The sequence below is a fragment of the Labrus mixtus genome, chromosome 7, assembly GCF_963584025.1.
Source record: "Labrus mixtus chromosome 7, fLabMix1.1, whole genome shotgun sequence".
Taxonomy (NCBI): domain Eukaryota; kingdom Metazoa; phylum Chordata; class Actinopteri; order Labriformes; family Labridae; genus Labrus; species Labrus mixtus.
The window spans coordinates 12,976,803-12,997,435 of record NC_083618.1 but is presented as its reverse complement, the minus strand read 5'-3'; the positions used below and the strand labels follow the sequence as shown (position 1 = coordinate 12,997,435).

The following is a 20,633-nucleotide window of genomic DNA, read 5'->3' as shown; positions in this document are numbered from 1 at the left end:
GTCCCGCCCCTTAAGGGGCAGTCATAAATGTGAAGCGCAGCTTTTTGTGCCATTTATGTCAGCAATATTTTAAATGCTGGTATGCACTAGAAATACAAGTGATTTTGCATGACAATCATTTAATAATTGGTAGATGGATTAAAAAGAAAGATGTATTTTATGGATTTTTACCGTCGCAAGCCTGCGGGGCAGCGCTTACGTAACTACGTCATGACCGCTGGTACGAACGTCGTGTTGTGAGAGATGGCGACCAGGATGTCATACGTTACTTATCCTTAGCGATGTTTTAACTTACTCATCTGTAGAATAATTTACCTTTTTGATTTCACAGTAACGTAATAACCGGACACTATGGAGGAGCCGTGGGATTTTGAGTTTTTGTCTCGTATTGCTGACGGCTGCTTGTCGTTCCTCTCAGAGTTTGTAAACGACTGGCTCGCCAACGACATGAGAGTCTGCATATTCAAAATCTTACTCAGCTGGTTAATATTTAGTCTCATCGCTATTCACTTTGCGTGGAAATTCTACGGGAATACAGTGAACGACATGTACTATCGACAAGGTGAGTTTTCGTCGAGGTTATCTATCACAGTAGATCAGTGCACGCAGAGGCCCAACACGTTGTCTTTATTTGTGTGTGTGTTGCTGTTTACGTCCAGGGACTGGTCAGAACGGAGGCACACCTGATACAGCCCCTCACCTGAGTGGATGGTAGGTGTCCGAGCATCCATGTCGCTTCAGACAGGTAGACTACCATCCTCAAACTGTGAGGTGCTCTGAAGCTTCAATTGGTCAATAAAGGTCATTCAGGATCCGACGAATTCATAATGCATGTTATTGTTCAATGATTCTGCTGTAGTTTAATAGATACAATGCATTGTATGTATTATCTATATATAACTGGTGGGGTAAAGACTAACTGTTTACTGATCAAACTGAAGTTGTACACCTTCCTGTTTTAAATTGTTTTGCCTGTAATGCAATTTTTTTAATATTCCCACAGGGAAAGTAAAGTAGGAGAGACCCTGAAGACTCACCGAGATTAACAGGACAATGCTGTTGGATTTCGGACCTGTTCGGAGTGAAAGTGGACAGTTTACATTTCCTATAGACTCAAGTTTTGCTGGTAATGAAGCGTCTCCAGTGCATTCAAGACGCAGCCAACTTCCGTCAACTACACAGAGGATTATCTGTCATCACTGAAGTTGTCACACTTTTATCCATTACATCATTTTTTTAGTGCTGTGTTATTTAATTTGGCTGTTAGCGAACCAGGTTCTGCATTAAATACCTTCTTAGGTTTCTGTAAAAATGTGAAAATATGATGGCCTTGTGTTCAGATTAAGGGTGCTTCAATAACATATTGGACATACACAAGTTCCACTCTAACCATGAGCACCGTATTTAAACTTGATTTGTATGTGCTATGGCAAAAATAAAGAAAGCATGGACAAGACACATCGGCTGATTTTGATTGATTTATTATGTTAATCTTCAGTTGCATCAATGGGAGTGAGTTAATGATGTGCACATGCATTACAGTATTACATGGGGACAGGTTCATTTCTAATTCTGCATAAAAAAAGATACACACTGGTGGAATATAGATCCCTGTAAAGCAGGTCATGGGGTTTTTTTCAGTGAACTTCATAAAAGCACTGCATTATCTGGCATGTAAGGAACACTGAGTTGAGTTAAAGCTCCTGTGGGGAACTATCTATCGACTTGTTCGACCCCTGAGACCATAAAAGTATGTCTTACCTCTTCGCTGACTTTGTGTTGTACCAGTGTAGGAAGTGGGGTTTTTTTTGGACAAAACTCTCATCCTGCTGGCTTTTTCAGGAGGTATCAGCTAAACACTTTGCCTGAAACCTACCCGCAGGCAGCAGTTTCAGGCATTTAAAATGTCTTTATAGAAATACTCAGGCTTGTGGCTTACTATTTTTTTTATTTCTATCTATTTCTCCTAAAACCTCCTCATAATAGCTTGAAAAAGATCTATTGTGCCTAACTTTAATGTTCACCCCAACCATTCTAAACAAGCTGAGAAGATTAGGTACAACTGTGTTGGATACTTATGTGTATTACACAAGCCCTCTCAAACGACTAAAAGGTAAAAGGTTTTCTGATGCACATTTTTTTTTTCAGGTAAAATACCAGTACATGACATGTAGGCATGTTTTAAGGAAACTTGAGGTTCCAGAAGAGACCAGCAGCAAAGCTGAAAGAAAAGATGGCTGCTTTGTTAAAATAGCTGTTACAAAGTGTTTGTGTTTGAAAATACTGATTTCCCTGACGTCTTTAAAAGCGTAAGCTGTATTGTAAAAATGATGATTGACAAGTTCATTAATTAGATATTCGTCAATTGTGCTCTGCTAATAACAAAACTTGTGGCATAACTTAATATAGGAGAACCAGTTTTATGAAGATTTCCATTGATATGGGCCAAAACTGCCAGTAGACTTTAATACTTCAGTTTCTAAAATGACAAGTCATATAAACAATTTGAGTACTCTAAACATATCCACTGGAATTCAATGATTTTATTTATTGTGCATTTAAATCATCTTATAGTAATGGGGATTGGTGGAATAAGTAGCATGTGCACATCCATCACATTGGTGCAGGTAAGACCAGGTACAAGTAAGCGTTTGCCAGCAGAGAGACTTGAGAAGAAGGTGTAAGAATCATTGTTGGTTAGAAAGGTATCGATGTGCAGCCCCTGAGCTTGTGCCTCTTCATACAACCCCCCATCAGTGATGGCCCCTGCTGCCTCAGTGGGTCCATCCTGGCCATCAGTTCCACCACTCAGGAAGACTGGACCATTAGGTGGGATCCCCAGGTCTCTCAGCTCCAGTCCCACTCTCATAGCTAGCTCCTGGTTTCTCCCACCTCGACCCATGCCCGTCAGCTCCACAGTGGGCTCACCTCCAGCTAACAGACATGTGGCCCCCCACCCTTCTGTACGCCCTTCACCCAATACCTGCATGGTGCGGCAGAGGTCCCAGCTCTCCACACCAACCTCAGGCCCCAGCCTCAGCATCTCAGCAGCAATCTCTGGAGGAGGCTCCTCCCGAGAGCAGGCAAAGCGGGCCAGGAGGCCGTAAAGTCTAGAGACTGCCCTCACATCGCCACACACTCCTGGTGCCACCACTACAGGGCGGAAACCAAGCTCACGAGCACGGCGACCTGCACACATGAGGGCGACACTGTTTGAGCCGATCACAGCATTATGAACATATTCTGATGCAGTGGATTCTTCCTTAGTCTCCTTCCAACGAGGGTCTGGTCTCCCAAGGACTTCCTTTATTGAGGATGGAAGAGAGTTCAACAGCTTGTAACGTTCAAGGACTGATAGGACTTCTTCCGGCCACACCTCACCCGGCACTGTGGGGCCGCTGGCGATCAAGTCCAGTGGGTCCCCAATTACATCTGACAATATCAGCGCAACCACCTGTGGTAAAGTCAGAGGTTAGAATTTCAGAGAATAATGCCGAAATTAAAGAATACATCTAAAACATTCCAAATAAAAATACGATACCTTGGCAGGGTGAGCAAAATGTGCAAGTCCTCCACCCTTTAGGAAAGAGAGGGCACGTCGCACTGTGTTTAGCTCTTGAATTGTGGCACCAGCAGCAGCAAGTTTGCGGGTAACGTCCAATTTCTCTTTCAGTGAGATTGGTAGGATGGGCGCAGGTAACAATGCAGAGCCTCCACCTGGACACATTTTCACCACAATGTATACATGAGTTTCATTTCTTTCTTTCTTTTTTTTTTTTTTAGAGAAAAAGCCACAAGAGAAGACTCATCTTTACCTGAAATCAGTACCAGCAGAATGTCATTTTCTGTCAGTTCACTTGCCAACTGCTTGATCCCTTCAGCTGCCTTCTGGGCATCAGTATCAGGCAGGTTGTTTTTAGCCCCCTCCATTACTTTGATGCGACTGTTTTCTTTCAACAACAGATGTCTATGATGGAAGAGAAACAATTTACTATGCTACTTAGTGTTATTTATTGTAAGACTTAAAAATAAAAAAAATCAACTAAGGCCTTTGTTTACCCTTTGCCATGCTCCTGTAATGTCTGCTGAATCCCCTTTGGTACGCTTATTACTCCGTTGACTAAGTGGTCCCCCAGAAGCTTCTCTGCCTCTGCAGCCATACCCAGTACAGCTTTTCCAAAACCCACCAAGTGCAGGTTGTGTTTGAGTGTGAATTTGTGACCGTCGATACTGACCGAGTCTTCGTTGCGCTTTATACTCTGTCGGACTATGGTGTCTGGCTGCACAGCTTCCACTGCAGCTGCAAAAACTAGGCGTGCACGAGAGTCCATTGACATCTTGCACAACGGAGGTTTCCACCTTCCAATGAGGGCCAGAAAAGGCTGGGGCCGGAACAGGGAAAGAACACAGGCCATGGATAGTTCAGCTGGTCTGGGCACAAATTGCCTAAAGGATAAAAAAATCAGGAAAAGGGCAGATACTGCACGGTTAATCCCAAATCATTTTTTATTGGTTCAAAGTTGCCTTAAATTAAAGAATGAGAAAAATAATTGTATAATAATAATATTCATCATTATTCACACTAATATTCTCACAATAACTCAAATGTATGCATTTCTAAGTGGCCACATGGGCTCACATTTCTATGACATTTAAGGGGAGTGTGTGTTAATGTCAGAAGTTACTTCTATACTGCATGGTGTAGTGTGTTCAATTGAAAATGTAATTATATCAAAGCAACAGACTGGCACAGCTAGTGTTGAACATTGAATAATGAAGCAGTGTTAAAATTAAAATGACATTTGCTGTAAAGTAATAAGGGGCAAGAGTTTGAAACTCTATGCAGCGCATCCGTTTCACGTTCTGTATTGAAACTGTGTTAAGTGCATTATCGCTAATAAAGTAAATAAATGCAATACAATTCAATAATATAATTCAATTCAGGCAAAATTCTTTGGCCAGGAAAGAAACTTAAATTGTTATTTTATACTCAATGAATAACTTTACTACAGTCCTGTAAATTTTGAAAAGACTACCAGTGGTACAATCTGAAGACAATAGTGTGCTGTGTTTTTGGATTCCTATTTCATTCACATAAATAAAGAACTGTAATAATTGTAATGCGTCAGCTGTTAGCTTACATTAAAAAGGCTGAAACAGAAAACATCCAAACCCTCCATAGAAAACAGTCATTATCATCTCAAGCAGGTGATACATTCCCCTTAAAACTGTGCTATCTGAAGACACATATGTCTGCCTACCTGTGAAGATAATAATTGGGATATAAAGCCTGATTCCTGTGGAAGCCTGTTATCTGCACTCCAGCTCAGCAGTCTGGTAGTGCAGCAAAACTCTGACCAGGTACTCAAGAGAGTTGTGTACCCTATGTGTAATGATTGACTTGAATAGACCACTGAACACATCAAACTACCTGCAAACCAGCTCGGTTCTCTCTGTACTTTTTATTTAAATACTCAATATTTTTTTTTTAAATAAAAGAGGATTCAGTGATATCAAATGTTTGGACACTGCTGGTGAGCACATTGGTGTTGACAGCATATTATCTGACAGGCTTTGAGCCATTCTTACTGCCACATAGTGCAAAGGGCATATAGCTTGAAGTTAGTTTAAACTGAAAGCACACTGGTTGTTGCACTACTTTTCTCTACCTTGAGGATATATCTGGATTAATGGTCTGCATTTATGTTCTGTTAGAAAACAAAACATGTCAGTGTGCGTCGTGTGTTTATGACATCTAAGACCCCAATTCACAATTATGAAAAGGCAGGTAGCTGAACATGTACATTTGATGTACAAATAATGGTTCTTATGATCATGCATTTATCTACAAATGGAAGTTGAAAATGCATCTGGTTTCATAAAACCCTCTGCATTCAAAATTCCAGTCACACAATGTTTGAAAATTGTCTTTCTAGGTACATTTTTGCCAACATCTAATTTCTATATTAAGTATATTACAATAGAACACTTTCTTTTAACATCTCTGGTTGTGGTTAGGTATTTAAGGTCATGTTGCAAATCAAGGACTGTTTTATAGCAGTATTGAATTTCTTGTGACTTTTTGTAGAAGTTTGAAGACTTTGATTTGTGAGAAACTAGATCAGCCAAAATAGGCATTTTCATCAAGGAATTTTATCTGACTACTATCTCTCATGATTTTTCATAAACTATATCACATCTACAGTAAAATCTTATTCATATCAGCAACAAACAGTTATTTTTTTTTATAAATGATTGTATAAATAACTCCTTACAATTTTCCAGGGCACAAATTAGCCTACTTTTTTAGGAGCTCATTTTGGGATTGACAAAGGACAAAAAACTTTTCATCAAGCAAACTGGAAGCAGAAACTGTTTGATCGTTTTGGTTGAAGAATCACAAAGATTATCACGATGTATAATGTAAATGTCCTAAGTAAAAGTGGTTTGGTTTTGTAATTTTGTTTTATAAAATGTAAAAATATTTTTCAAAATGTAAATTTGTCTAAAATTTTGTAAAAGTGTTTCACACTTTGTAAGTTTGCTTTGAACTTCTCAGCCACCGTAGTAATATGGTACAAACGTTCCCATGACCTAATTAGGATACTAAGTGAATAATTGTTGCCCCATAACAATGTGTACGTTACCATGGTCACCGTGAATATTTTACGCTATCCCGAGCAAAAGTTCAAACTCCTGACATAACACAGGGGCCTGACCTTCAAATATATCAAAGTTAGTTCATACCTCAGACGTATCTCTCTGTGAGGACGAAATTTCTTCTGCTAGTTTCCTCTGCACTTTACCAGCGTCCATATTGCTGCATGCCCTGGAGAAACACCTGGAAGTGGTTTGAAAAACAGAACAGGTACAGAAAGTGCTGGTGTAGGTACCAGGTACACTGGAACAGAGGTGTATCCGATTGTCTGAAATAACCACACTATTCTTTCCTCGACATGCTTATGAGCTGAGATTTGTTTATTATAACGTATCAGCATTTGGGAAATAAGACACCGCTATTAATAGTATATTTCTAGGGTCTTAAAAACGCTCAATGGTTTCTAGAGCGGAACTATCGCGATAACCACTGAATCATGTGATTTCAGACCTATGCGCGTCCCCATTCCTGAATGTGCGCGTCACCGAAATGGCGAAGGCGGTGCTTTTGGGTCCCTCCTCAGAGTAGAAGTGTTACAGGCGGGCTTTTGTCGCTTATTTTGAACCATACCTTACTTAAAAACAGTTAGCAACATTGTTGAACATTTGTATTTTTCTTGGACAAATAACCACAGGTGACATCTGTACGCCGATTAAAAGTAAAACGAGGGCCTGCTTCCCCCTCAGACACAACTAGAGGCCACCATGAAGCTGACGGACAATGTGCTGCGGAGCTTCAGAGTTGCTAAGGTGTTTCGAGAAAACTCCGACAAGATTAACTGCTTCGATTTCAGCTCGAATGGAGAAACAATTATATCCAGCAGCGACGACGATTCGTTAGTCCTCTACGACTGCCAAGAGGGAAAGTAAGAGCACATTCAATCCATTTCAATCGTATTGTTTTTTGTTTTTTTTATGTTAGCTCGTGTTGCTATGCTACCTGGTGAGGCCTGCTAATCACAAGCGATGGTATATGAGATGATATTTCTACCTGTGCATGTAACTAAAAAAAAAAAAAGCATAATCACTACATTCTGTCCTTATCATGTGTGTTAAGATAACATCACGCGATATTGAGCAATAGTGTTTGTCCATCATTAGGTTGGGAGTAGACAATAATCTCCCAAGATGAATCATGACCTCTGCAGTCATTTGATTGTATTGGAAGTTGATTTACAAAAAAATCTCCTGAATCAATGTTAGCGCCAAAAGCAGTGTTAATAAATGTGTTACACACCCCAAAAAACTCCTTCAGCATTTAGACATGTAGACAAGCTTAAAGGACGTTTCTCAGCCATGTATTCTCTTATTTAATATGTTTTGATAAATGCACATAATCATATTTTCTATCTGTGTCATTTGGTTATTAAAATGCTCATCTCCCTCATGTGCCCTTGGTTTTTGGCAGACCCAAGAGGACCCTGTACAGTAAAAAGTATGGAGTGGATCTGATCAGGTACACACATGCTGCAAACACTGTGGTCTACAGTTCCAACAAAATCGATGGTATGTAGATGCACAAATACTTGTTGGTAGTTTTCATTTAGTAGCTTCCATGCATGAGGTTAAGTTTAAGCTTGAGGTCTTAATGTTAATGAACAGCTCATCATGGGATCACGTTTTACTTCGGTATGAGATACAATCAGACTTGTGTTAGTAGTTGTTGTGTTTTAGTTGATACAAGAAGAAACAATGACTGACAATAATCCCATCACCAATATAATGTTTTACTCGCTGGTCTGTTGTAGCTGTTTTAGTCTGTCCTCACTGTGACTTGTCCTTATTCATTGTGGCGCATGCATCTTGGGATGTCAACAAGCCCTGAACAGTGGTTGATGTTTGCAGGATAGGAAACCCTTGAGGACCGCTGATGAATCACAGGAAAAAACACTGCTCACTTTGGTCTGAGGTAGTTGTTTGTACAGTTTGAGGGTCTGTGATTCTGCCCCATACAGGAGCTAACTGTACAAGTGACTGCCTTGCCCACGGTTGAGTCAACTCATCAGAACTGCCTGAAATCAATGTAATGAGAATTCTTGCTTCTGTTGGTAAATGATGTGCTGTTTTGTTCTTCTTGAAGACACTATCCGGTACCTGTCGCTTCATGACAACAAATACATCCGCTACTTTCCTGGGCATAACAAAAGGTAAGGACTGGATTATTGCTTTTCTAGATTTGAATGTAAAGGGATGAGTTGTAGGGTTAATATCATCTCATGAGTTCATTGTGTCTCTTCACCAGGGTGACATCTCTTTCCATGTCTCCTGTGGATGACACATTTATATCTGGCTCACTAGATAAAACAATCAGACTCTGGGACTTGCGGTCTCCGAACTGCCAGGTGAGTGCCTTTAGGAGAAATTCAGCAGGTTCTCTATTGGTGTTGTACTTGTATATAATTTGAAGAGCATTAAAACGAAATGCTGATCCCCTTTCTTCTGTACATTTTAAGGGTCTGATGCACCTGCAGGGGAAGCCAGTGTGCTCCTTTGATCCAGAGGGCCTCATTTTTGCTGCTGGTATAAATTCAGAGATGGTTAAACTTTATGATCTGCGATCGTTTGATAAGGTAAGAAGTGTAAATGTGTTAGTGCAAAGACATTATGAAATAATTTATTTAATAAATGTCTATTTTGTGCAGACATTCACAATTCTTCATGCTTACAGGGTCCCTTTGCAACCTTCAAGCTTCAGTATGACCGGACGTGTGAGTGGACGGGACTCAAGTTCAGCAATGATGGAAAACTTATTCTTGTTTCTACAAATGGCGGAGCCCTTCGCATCTTAGATGCTTTTAAGGGTGCTGTACTACATTCCTTTGTGGTAAGGGACGGCTCATTGCACGCATTATGTTAGGAATCCACTATCATTTAAAAAGAGAGCAGAGACAGATTCACATTTAAATTCAAAGTTTCTAGTATTTGCTAATGAAAGAAAATTTCAAACATTCGAAGAAACCCTTGCACAGTTCAATCACACAACACACATTCTTAATTTCTCACATTAAAACAGGACAGTTATATTCATTTGTTTTTTATTCATGTATATAACGATTTAAGATACCCACAAACTCCACATTGAAACACACATGGAAATAAATGATTTTCTTATGGATGCTTTTGTTTGTTTGTGAACAGGGCTACAACAACAGTAAAGGTGTAACACTGGAGGCATCTTTCACCCCAGATTCTCAGTTTGTTATGATCGGTAAGTTAAGCTCAAACTCTCCCCTTCTAAATACATTATTATTATTATTTTGAAAGTGGAAAAATCATTTGATCCTGAGGTCAAGCTTGAACAGAATGTTCACTGTGCAGATCTCCCTACAAGCTCCACTGTTATTTCCCCATTACTCTGTAATGCAGTGTTCATTTCTTTTCAACATTTGAAAAGACAATTTGATTAGCTGACACCACTTAAGCGGAGTTAACATTAATGTTACGGTTGATTTCATATTCATGTTTACCCCACCGTTTATAGAATGGTGTTTTTAATACCAGAAGAAAAAAGGTAGAAAAAAGCAAAAGGTGCTGTTCAATATGAATTTTGTTGGTGAGTGTGGTTAAATCAAAAATTCAGCAATGTCAACATGACATTTAACAATGAGCTCTTACTGCATGTTCTGTCTAAAAGACTTAACAGTTCATAGCTATTTAACAGATCGGTGTCTAATAAAAGACATTACTGCAGCAGCACACTTTGCAGTTGAGACACACACCTGACATGCATTAAACCCTGAAGTATGTAAAGGTGTGAGGGCCCGGTCAGTGCTGCTTGCAGCCCTGGTTACATTTGTTCTTTGCTTCTTTCAGGCTCTGAGGATGGAAAAATCCACGTCTGGAATGCAGAGAGCGGTATGAAGGTGGCTTTATTAGACGGGAAGCACACAGGACCGATCACCTGCCTGCAGTTCAACCCAAAGTTCATGACTTTTGCGAGTGCCTGTTCCAACATGGTAAGTGGGGGGGCTGTGGACTTAATTGAGTCTTTATTTAACCCATGTCCACACTGACTCAGTGAGTTTGATTATGTCGTTAAGGACTTTGTGAAAGTCATTTTCAACTGTCAAAAATAATGAAAACAAAATAGTTCTTATGTGACTATACAATCTACATTTCTTCTCATCTTTCAGGCTTTCTGGCTGCCCACCATTGATGACTAAAGACATGAAAACAGGGCTCTTTGTTGACTGCAAGAGCAAACGAAACCAGCAGGGGTCAGCACTTCTGGTTCTGTGTGTGACTATCACAGGAAGTGTGGCCCATTAAATACAAATTGTAAATAAGTTGTCTGCAGAATGAGATCGTTTGTCTATTCTTTTTTATATTTCTATTTAACATTAAACCATTTCTTTGTAAAAATGTTGTTTTTGTCTGATTTAATATATGGCTTTAGAGAGTTTGTGTATATTGCACAGGTTAAGAGAATTTATGTTAAATGAAGCTTAAAACTAAATTCAACCCCTGAAAAAAAATCCTTTATTGGCAAAAAATCTGGATTCATTAGAGTGATCTTGATATAGATTTTCACTAAATGAATCACACTTTTGTAACTCAGAGTTATTTTTTTGTTTTACAATTTTTGATGTTCATTCATATGACTTGTTTCAACTCTTGCGGATCATTTTAAGCCTAACGTTTGTTTTTTTGTGAAATTTCATTTAAAATGAATGTATAATTCATAACGGCAGCACGGATCAGCACGGATTCGATATTGGATAAATGCAGACAGCATGGCCGTGTGACTTGATGCCTTAAAAAAAACATCTTACACAATCTGTTGACCCTCACAGTTGTCACGTGGAGTAAGTTTAGAGATGTTCCATGGACTACGATGTGTAAGTTGTGTAAACTTTCCAGAGCAATATGTCCCTTTTGAACTAATGTGACTCCCTTTTCCAAGGACCAAAACAGCTGCTGACACTTGTGAACTAGTAACTTGTGGGGCTCTTTTCTTCTCAAGGAAAAATCAGCGTAACAACTGACGCTTATCTATATTATAATTCCTCAGTCACATACTACATTATACTGTACCAGGCCGTCTGCACCTCTCAGGGCCCTTAATGCAGCTACCCAGAGGAAAGACTGACAGCAAATACATTGGTTTGTGATGTGCTTCTGTTGTATTTGCAGTGCATGACCGCCTTACAATTGAGCACTGAGAGGTTAGTCATAAGAGCATCTATTCTCTTGGCAGTAATGTTGGTTATGAATGTTAGTTTGTCCTGGCTCATGGCACAGGACATGCTGAAAGAACAGGTGGAGCAGGAAAGGCTGCATGCTGGTCTGACTGTCCCATAAATTTCACACTTTACTAACATGGAGACAACACACCTGACTTAAATTGTTGGTTCAGAAGTTGGTAAGTAGGTTCACAGGTCACAGTGTCTTCCTGCGCTTTAGGTCTCTGTGTGTGGTGGTGGTGGTGGGGGTTTCATAGGCCAGTACACAGGACCGGACAGTCAGCCAGTGGGAGCTAAATTTGGCAGAGAGGTGATCAGGTTCCCTCTCTGTGTGCACATGATACTGTCCTAGTTACATGTCCCTTCCCACACTGTGTCAGTCTCTCGTTGGTTCCAGACACCTTCACTGATCATTTTCTTTAGAAGTAAGTCAGAACAGAGACATCAATATAACTAAAGGACATTTCAGAAGCAGGTTCCCCCTTTTGGACTTTAGTGTCTTTTCTTCGACTGAATATTTTTGGCCTGCTGCTGTGGAGCACCAGTCCTGTCTGTTGCTGATCCTCTTGTTTCCCAGTTCTACTGCGACAGCTCCTGGCGGGAGGAAGAGACTGCTGACCCGCCATGTTCCTCGCACTTGTGGTGACGCCAGAGTTGAGGAACTTCCTGGCCAGGGCGAGAGGTGGAGGGGTGCGCCTCATCAAGGTGCGCATCCAAGATGGTAAGTGACCCAGAGAACAGTGGACAGTTCAAGTCGCACTTAGTGAGACAGTATAGTTTGTAAGATACTGGCAACATAGCTCATGGCTTTAGTTTTGTCAATTATAGAGTTCTTAAAATGACTTCTTGTTAGGTCATTTAATTTATTCTATTAAAAGTTAGCATTAGAAGTTAGAGGTTCAGTTTCTTTGAGCATAAACATTTTAAACAAGCAGGCGGGCTGTACACAATAAAACTCCTCATGTCAACTCAGCTGCTGTTTTTACCATGTTTGGGAATGTTGTCCCTTCAAAATTTAAAATGTCTAGCTGTGTGCACTATTTGCATGCTTTGATGTTCTGTGTGCACATGACTACTTTGATACTTCAACAGTGAATCACAAGTTTTTCCTTATTCGACTTCTCTTTAGTTCAAATGAAGAAAGGAAGAAAAACAGACACTTGGAACTCAGTGTTTTTTAAAGCTCAACTTAAACACTCATTAGTGGTTCGGTAACCTCTCTGATTTAGATTTTGCTTTGGTCCTTTTGAGGGGTCTTGACTTTCAGGTTGGAAACCTTAAAACACATGGCTGTTTATAACTTAAGGCTGAAAGAGTTTTGAAGGCCAATGGTTTCCAACCTGGGGGTCTGGACACTCACAAGGAGTTGTGAGATGAATTGAAGTGGTCATGAAACAATACTAAAAAAAGATATATTTTTTTATCTTCTGATTTCTTCTTGTGAAGTCCTGAAGTTAATTTTGCTTCTTCTCAGAACCAGTCTGAACATTTTCAGTTTAAAATTGATTATCTTGAGGCGCTGGTTTAGGTCTGTTGTTAGCGCAGGCGTCCCATATACAGAGTCTACGGTCTTCATCGCTCTGGTCTCAAGTTCGACTCCTGGTCCTAACACTATTAGGTGCATGTCATTCCCCCCCCCCCCCCCCCCCCCCCCCCCCCCCCCCCCCCCCCTCCCCCCCTCTCTCTCTCCCCCCATATTTCCTGTCTGTCTTCAGATGTCCTCTCTTATTCCCAAAATCCCCAAAAAGTATTTTTCTAAAATTTCCACTGTGCTAAAGGACTCCTCTAATCATTTGAATAAAACATGATGCTGCACATTACAGGAAGATTTTCTAAAGTTGTGGCTACAACTCAGAAAAAGACCAAAGAAACGTTGAAAAACGTGAAATATCAGAACAGACAAATATTACTTATTCCAAACTTTGTTCGAGCCATGAACTTCGAGGAAAGACATCCTGTTATTTCCAGCTACTTTCTTTGTTTTACAAATAAAAAACTGATTATTGTTTCCCTCCAGATGGCTGAAAGGAGCATTTAATAGATTCTAGGAACACTTTCAGAACACTAGTTCTGTTTAAAAAAAAAAAAGAAAAATTTTCAAAATTCTCTGGGTTTCCAGAAACATAATTGCTACGCTGTGTAACTGAAGTTTAAAGGCGATACACGGGAGGGATAAACTCGTGTCTTGTGTGAGGAGTAATTGTTTAGATGTGGCTTCTTATTAAGCGGTCACAGAGAAGAAAAAAAAAATGTGGTCAAACACTGCTCTGGACTTTGTGTAGCTTCTAGGAAAACGGGATTTCATCTGCATTGAGGGGACAGGCGTTCGGTGTGTCAGCTGAGCAATCTGTGCAACACGAGCAGTGAGGCAATGTGTGTGGAGGCAGACTGATGTGTTCATGAGGTGTTTATGTCTTGTTTTCTTATATGACCTGCGCCACACTTGTAATCGGACTCATGACTGATGCATTCTTGGACAATTTGGAGCTATTTTTGAGGACTGTGGAAATCATGTTGAGGATTTGGAGTCTTATTTGGAGTGTTGATGTCAGTAGAGACAGACAGAGAAAGGATGTCAGGTCTGTTTTACTTCCATTCTAAAGTACCCTCAGCTTCCCAGGCGTCTCTTGGATATTTTAAGCAACATGTGACTTGACATGGCAACTTCTTACTGCCCAGTGACACTCAATGTTTTCTCCAATGTCAAAAGAGAAACAAGATCATAGGTGATTTCATCGTCGTTGATTTGATACAGCACATGGTGTCCATTTACAAAACTACCTGGCCTTACATTCTCAATTTTATTTATTTATTGTTTACAAATTCAAGGGGGTGGGGGAGACAATAAACAACACCCAAACTAGGTAATTTCCATAACATTTTATACTTATGTGGACACTTGGGGGACAAACAGAGAATGGCTGATGGAAAGTATGCATGTTGCAGAGCAGGAATGTGTTGTGGCTCGGAATAGCACCATGCCCTCAGAGACGGTCAGGAAATCCCCCCCCCCTGCACCCCACAAGGACATCAGGCTATAGATGTTGTTTTGTTTCATTGAGCCATGCTGTCAGGGTTTGGATTGTGTTGTCACATGTGTCCCCCTCCATTAGAAGACTTAACCACAACATGTCAAGTCTGAACAAATATACTGTATATACCAGAGGGGGTTTTTCTTTGCAGGCTTTCATGATAGAACATGAAGCAACACAGAGAGCAAACAGTGAAGCCTCAAGGGGGTTGCTAACAAATATTACTGAGTTTACATGAAAAGCTGTACTGTGTGGACGGCTGAATTAAGAGCTTAAGAAATTAGTATATCAGTTATCCCACCAGCAATTACTTTTGTAATCAGTCAGAAAACTCCGGTTCTCTAACTTCTCAAATGTGAAAGTTTACAGATGTCCTTTGTTTTGTGACTTTGTTAAATTAATCCTTTTCTGGAGTGTTTTTGGTCTGAAACAAAAGTATTTAAAATGATCATCTCTGCCTCTACAGAACTATACAAAAACTTATATAATAATAATAATAATCAACCTTTATTTAAGTTAAGAGATTGTATTTGTACCAGCGTGCAACGATTTGAAGCCTGTTTGTTTTTCAGTGATGAAGACAGTTAGCAGAGATTAAATGTAAATGTCATTCTTATGGTCAAAGAAGAAAATAAATAAATACCCCCAAAGTGTCAAAAAATAGTTTAAAAATAGAAAAACCTACAATGACTTGGATGAATGTGCATTATCAATAACAAACAGGACCAGTGAGGACTAGTATAAAGCATCACTGTACGTCACTGGAGGGAGAGGGAAAGTGTTGGAGAAGTAATTTAGTGAAACAAGTGAAAATCTAAAACAGTTGGAATACATTTTTGTTCTCTTTAATATTTTTACCTCACTTTTTCACATTTTGTTTAAATGGTATGCTAATGACCTGACTTTTCAAAATGTTTTTATGGTTTTCAACTGTTCATATTGAGTGATTGCAGTTTTTCTATTACTGGCTTGGCTTGCTATTTGCTTGTGAATTAAATGTCATAAATTAATTAAATTAAATTGGACTGCACGCTTAAAAGCCCTTAGACATCTTAACACATTACAACATCTCATTTTCAACAATGAACCCATACTTTATAGAACATTACATAATCAAATCGCACTAATTCTTCTAAATGTAAATGCTCACTGCTTGTGACTGCAGACGTTAGCTGTCGTCTCTTCTAGAGTATGTTTGACTGTGCTCTGTAAAGGATATGTTACATACAGGGAGAGCGTCAGGTATGTGATGAGTAGTGGTCTGACTTTCAGAGCAGCTGGTGCTGGGCGCCTACAGAGAGCCAGAAAGGAGCTGGGATGAGGACTATGATCACTTCCTGCTTCCTCTCCTCGACGACCTGGAGCCATGCTATATCCTGTACCGCCTCGACTCCCAGAATGCACAGGGCTACGAGTGGATCTTCATTTCTTGGTCTCCAGACCAGTCTCCAGTATGTCACAGCATTACGATTCAAGCGCTGCAAAGCTGTAAACACACGTTGAAGTTCCAATTCAAACGCCTCAAATTAAAAGGATATTAAAAGAGTATTCCACCTATTTAGCACTTCATTCCCTTGAAGCTGTGGGATTTGTGCGAGTCACAATTAAAGAGAAGTCCTGGGTATCATACACACTGTCTATTGGTTGCACTCATTGTATTAACATATTTTTGGTCATAAAACAGCCTTCAGGTAAAATGTAAACTCAGAAAACTCTGTATCAAATTTACATACACTTAACCCAGCAACAAAAACAAATCTAATGACACTGATTTTAATATACTTAGTCTAAAACATAATCTGATGGAACTAATGACATCATCAAGGTTACTGGATGAAATGGTGTAGTTCACCTTCAAAACCAGTTTTGTTTATAGCTGGTGACCTCATTGGATTTTTGCTGAAGTTTTCTTCCCCTCTGTTGGTTTCAGGTGAAACAAAAGATGTTGTACGCAGCAACTCGTGCCACAGTGAAGAAAGAGTTTGGCGGTGGCCATGTGAAGTATGAGATGTTTGGCACAGCTGAGGTGAGAGAAATTCAATCCATTTAATTTGACTGCGGCAGAACGTCTATTCTGCTTTGATGACCTGTTTTAAAAGGTGTGTCCTGTAATGATCCCTCTTGTTTTTGCTTGCATCACTAGGAGGACATCTGCTTGCTGGGCTACCAGCGTCATGTGTCATCCTGCTCAGGTCCTGCCCCGCTCACATTAGCTGAACAGGAGCTCCAAAGGATCAAAATCACAGAGGTGAAAGGTCGACTTGCCCTCAGTTGTGATGACATCACTGCATGGGCCCTGTCTGCATGTGTTTTCAACTTATCATCTTCCATCTTTAATGCAAATCTTTGTGTTTGTGTTTTTAGGGCCGGGTTAAACAGGTATGTTTCTGGTTTGATTTGAGAAGGGAAAGTCAAAAAAGATTAAAGCTATACCTGAACTGAAATTGTATCTTTTTGTGGCTCTTTCTTTAGAGGCCTTGATAAAAAAAATGTGTGTATTTGCTTGCTGCCCCCTGCAGGTGAAAACGGAGAACAGCGTAGATAGTAAACACCAGACGCTTCAAGGCCTCGCGTTCCCTCTGCAGGAGTCGGCCAAAAGAGCTTTTCAGCAACTTGCCCAAAAACGTATTAACTACGTGCAACTGGTGAGCCTGAAGAGTTCATACTGGAGTTCTTTTAAAAACACTCAGGCATTGCTGATGTATAAGACATCTATTATTTAACACAATTCAGTAAATATTTGCATTATTCTTGTGTTTCAGAGGTTGGATGTAGAGAAGGAGACAATTGATCTTGTCCACTCCAACCCGACAGAAACTCGGGAATTGGCTCACAGAGTTCCCAAAGACACTCCCAGATACCACTTCTTCCTATACAAACACTCCCATGAAGGAGACTACCTGGAATCTGTCGGTATGTCACTGATCCCATAATCCCCCTCTTTCTACATTTGTACAAGATGTACACTCATGATTGAGTAGGGGGTACATCCTGTGTGCACCTGGTCTGCAGACACAGAGAGACGCTTAGACAAAGCATTAGTTCATCCCTTCTTATCTGTATCTGTTGTTCTGAACTACTTTTACAGGCTTAACATTTAGATAGAACTTACTTCTGACTTGTGTGGGATTTTTTTCTTCTCCCCATTGTTTCATCTGAGGGATTTGCATCAGTCTACATGCAAAAGCATATAACCTTATGAAACTAGAATGAGCTACATTTAGTCAGAGAAGGATTTTTCATGTTCATTTTATATACTGTATTTGTTTTTATTCTTTAATCATCAATCCTACGCAGCAGTCTTTAACTGCTCCCCTGATTTTCTTACATCTCAATGGGATCTGCATTAATATCATATCAGTTTTAAACATCTTTTGCAGTATTGTTTTTCTGATTAAGGTTACATATTTTATTCATTTTTCTGACTTTTTTTGGTTAATTTAGAGTCACACCAGAAAAAATTATTCGTATTATTATATAGCAGCTTTCTTAATCGAATTCTGCTTAGGAGCTGCAATTTGTATTTTGTGTCTTTCTTAAATCAATAATATATTATATTTTTATACTTTGTCAACATTCATTTTTGACATCATTTGCTGTATTTATTTTCTATTTAAGCGTGATTATTTAATGTAATTCTTATAGGCACTGGTGGTGGCTTTTAGTTCTTAAATACTACACATTACTCTGTTTCTGTACTTCCTGTGTTGTTATTGTTTTTTAAAAAAGGTTTAATTTGTTTAAAACTCAGTTTTCAACAGGTTTTATTCTTATGTTTAACATTTTTAACAATCTTTGCAACCAGATTTTCCACTTATTTAATGTATATCGGGGCATCTTGGATATTTGGTTGAGGATTTGAACAACTGATGTGTATCAACATCAAATATTTATAATTCTTAGAAGTCTTCTTCTTCTGCCTTCCCTTTCTACAGTATTTATTTACTCCATGCCAGGATACAGTTGTAGCATTAAGGAGCGGATGTTGTATTCAAGCTGCAAGAGCCGATTATTGGAGGATGTGGAGAAAGATTATCACTTGGAAATTTCTAAAAAGGTAACAGAATGAGAAAATACTGACATAAGAGTTTCATACAGGGATTTAGATACCACTAAAATATCAAGCTGGAAGACTGAATTTACAAAAAACAGCTAATAAAAAAAACATTTAAAGGAAAACTTTTCAATAAGTGTGTTTGTTTGCACACACTATAGTGAACCCTGCTAGGCTTTAACTGTCACCACACCCTAAAGACAATGGGTTTTTTTTGATTGACTTCAAATCGAAGATTGGCTTCATTACAGTCAAGATGGCTGCAAAGATAACAAAAATCCACACACATGCGCGACTGAATGCATGATCCCCTCCGAGCTTCCTTCAGGCGTCAAAAATCAAATTAATTAAACAAAATCAGGGTGTTTGTTATGTGAATTTTTACTCCTAAAAACTGTTCAGATCCAAACTGTTACCACCCCAGGCATGATAATTAGCGTCAAATGGATTTTTTAGGCTTCAACTCTGAGTACAACACTTTGTTCACCAGTAGTTTTTATTACATTTATTTTCTTCTTTTTTTTGCAGCTGGAGATTGATGATGGAGATGAACTGACAGAAGACTTTTTGTATGAAGAGGTCCACCCCAAGCAGCACGCCCACAAACAGGCCTTTGCCAAGCCCCGCGGCCCCGCAGGGAAGCGGGGACACAAGCGCCTCATTAAGGGTCCAGGAGATAAAGTGCAGGACAGCTAGAGGAGGACACATTTCTGATATGGTGGAGTCTGCAGTTCAAGCCAATCCCATCTCCCCCAGCCCTGCTAACTCCTCCTCAGGTCCAGTGGAGTGGACATGGGGATGGATTTCCTCTGCTGTTTGTTGACTGAAAAACTTGAGCTATATTACAGATTTGCTTTAATGAACAATTCTAATGAATGACCTTCAAACTTGTCACTTCTACAGACAACAAGTCCCACAAGCATATCAGACACATAAATCTAAAGCGGCCGCTGCCATTGTGAATTAAAGGTCTGGTTCTTCCATACTTAAAATAAGATGTGTTAACTAGACTTGAATTGTACATGAGCAGTCTGATGTTTCAGTTCTAATTAGTAGTCTCTAAAAAAAGTTTTGTATAAACAGATTCACTTGAACACTTGAAAAGATATTCTAAATAAAATCGTGTTTATACTGTGGTTTTTAGATGTTTCTTGGTACAGATTTGAGTACTCCTATTCGTCATGCATGGTCACATGTCTGTATATTTTCTACACGGTTAGCATGGTCATGGGATTACTATATCCCAGATTGAAGACGTTCTAAATTTAACCATCAGCTGTACATTCAGGCATTTATGCTCCAGTCGTCAACACCTTCTTGTCAATTCAGGCAGTTGCAGTGAGTTCACAGTTGTTGAAAGGCTGCACTGTTTTGATATACCTGCATGCAAATCAATTTCACACACGTTCTGCCCTGTGTGGAGAAACTTTTCACAACTGTTAAGAGCACTTTTGATGCACCTCCACATCAGACGGTTTTGTCAAGCTGCCCTGAAGGTTATCTAACCTGTGAGATCAGTTTGTGCGGATTTTGCAGCCTTCATGCCTTTCCAATCCTCCTCTGTGATTGCGACATGCTGCTGCAGAGAACCAAAACACAAAATCAAGGTTGAATCTGAGATAAGCACTAATGGTTTCATAAGTGCTAATCTGACATGGAAGGGGAAATCCTAGTCAGCTTTTCAATTAACTGGTCATGTGGGTGGTG

At 39.6% G+C, this 20,633-nt stretch overlaps 4 protein-coding genes across 4 annotated transcripts; 3 read left to right on the top strand and 1 right to left on the bottom strand.

The window, feature by feature from the left end:
* The first annotated feature begins 51 nt into the window (after positions 1 to 51).
* Positions 52 to 1,436, top strand: tcta (T cell leukemia translocation altered). The gene is made up of 3 exons (XM_061043066.1): positions 52 to 562; positions 660 to 711; positions 1,004 to 1,436. Exons 1-3 carry the CDS (start codon positions 352 to 354, stop codon positions 1,044 to 1,046), a joined length of 306 nt encoding a protein of 101 aa, XP_060899049.1. The 5' UTR covers positions 52 to 351; the 3' UTR covers positions 1,047 to 1,436.
* A 29-nt stretch (positions 1,437 to 1,465) lies between these two features.
* On the bottom strand, positions 1,466 to 5,431 carry glyctk (glycerate kinase). The gene is made up of 5 exons (XM_061043061.1): positions 5,262 to 5,431; positions 4,060 to 4,446; positions 3,816 to 3,967; positions 3,542 to 3,717; positions 1,466 to 3,454 (listed from the first exon to the last, which is right to left on the bottom strand). The coding sequence occupies exons 2-5, from the start codon at positions 4,413 to 4,415 to the stop codon at positions 2,564 to 2,566; spliced, it is 1,575 nt and encodes a 524-aa protein (XP_060899044.1). The 5' UTR covers positions 4,416 to 4,446; positions 5,262 to 5,431; the 3' UTR covers positions 1,466 to 2,563.
* Positions 5,432 to 7,125: 1,694 nt separating this feature from the next.
* Positions 7,126 to 11,019, top strand: wdr82 (WD repeat domain 82). The gene is made up of 9 exons (XM_061043065.1): positions 7,126 to 7,523; positions 8,066 to 8,163; positions 8,738 to 8,804; positions 8,900 to 8,999; positions 9,111 to 9,227; positions 9,326 to 9,481; positions 9,796 to 9,865; positions 10,471 to 10,613; positions 10,791 to 11,019. Exons 1-9 carry the CDS (start codon positions 7,363 to 7,365, stop codon positions 10,818 to 10,820), a joined length of 942 nt encoding a protein of 313 aa, XP_060899048.1. The 5' UTR covers positions 7,126 to 7,362; the 3' UTR covers positions 10,821 to 11,019.
* A 1,105-nt stretch (positions 11,020 to 12,124) lies between these two features.
* LOC132978058 (twinfilin-2) lies at positions 12,125 to 20,062 on the top strand. The gene is made up of 8 exons (XM_061043064.1): positions 12,125 to 12,561; positions 16,145 to 16,323; positions 16,803 to 16,898; positions 17,016 to 17,120; positions 17,392 to 17,517; positions 17,635 to 17,785; positions 18,808 to 18,929; positions 19,455 to 20,062. Exons 1-8 carry the CDS (start codon positions 12,465 to 12,467, stop codon positions 19,620 to 19,622), a joined length of 1,044 nt encoding a protein of 347 aa, XP_060899047.1. The 5' UTR covers positions 12,125 to 12,464; the 3' UTR covers positions 19,623 to 20,062.
* Positions 20,063 to 20,633: the final 571 nt, after the last annotated feature.

Excerpts from the sequence above, each read along its gene's own strand:
- LOC132978058 (XM_061043064.1), top strand. The coding sequence starts at position 12,465 with ATGTTCCTCGCACTTGTGGTGACGCCAGAGTTGAGGAACTTCCTGGCC. Across the intron at positions 17,518-17,634 it reads GTATTAACTACGTGCAACTG|AGGTTGGATGTAGAGAAGGA; the intron begins GTGAGCCTGAAG and ends CTTGTGTTTCAG. Across the intron at positions 18,930-19,454 it reads ACTTGGAAATTTCTAAAAAG|CTGGAGATTGATGATGGAGA; the intron begins GTAACAGAATGA and ends TTTTTTTTGCAG.
- glyctk (XM_061043061.1), bottom strand. The coding sequence starts at position 4,415 with ATGGCCTGTGTTCTTTCCCTGTTCCGGCCCCAGCCTTTTCTGGCCCTC. Across the intron at positions 3,718-3,815 it reads TCTGCTGGTACTGATTTCAG|GTGGAGGCTCTGCATTGTTA; the intron begins GTAAAGATGAGT and ends AAATGTGTCCAG. Across the intron at positions 3,455-3,541 it reads ATTTTGCTCACCCTGCCAAG|GTGGTTGCGCTGATATTGTC; the intron begins GTATCGTATTTT and ends ACTTTACCACAG.
- wdr82 (XM_061043065.1), top strand. The coding sequence starts at position 7,363 with ATGAAGCTGACGGACAATGTGCTGCGGAGCTTCAGAGTTGCTAAGGTG. Across the intron at positions 7,524-8,065 it reads TACGACTGCCAAGAGGGAAA|ACCCAAGAGGACCCTGTACA; the intron begins GTAAGAGCACAT and ends GGTTTTTGGCAG. Across the intron at positions 9,866-10,470 it reads TTCTCAGTTTGTTATGATCG|GCTCTGAGGATGGAAAAATC; the intron begins GTAAGTTAAGCT and ends TGCTTCTTTCAG.
- tcta (XM_061043066.1), top strand. The coding sequence starts at position 352 with ATGGAGGAGCCGTGGGATTTTGAGTTTTTGTCTCGTATTGCTGACGGC. Across the intron at positions 563-659 it reads CGACATGTACTATCGACAAG|GGACTGGTCAGAACGGAGGC; the intron begins GTGAGTTTTCGT and ends GTTTACGTCCAG. Across the intron at positions 712-1,003 it reads GCCCCTCACCTGAGTGGATG|GGAAAGTAAAGTAGGAGAGA; the intron begins GTAGGTGTCCGA and ends ATATTCCCACAG.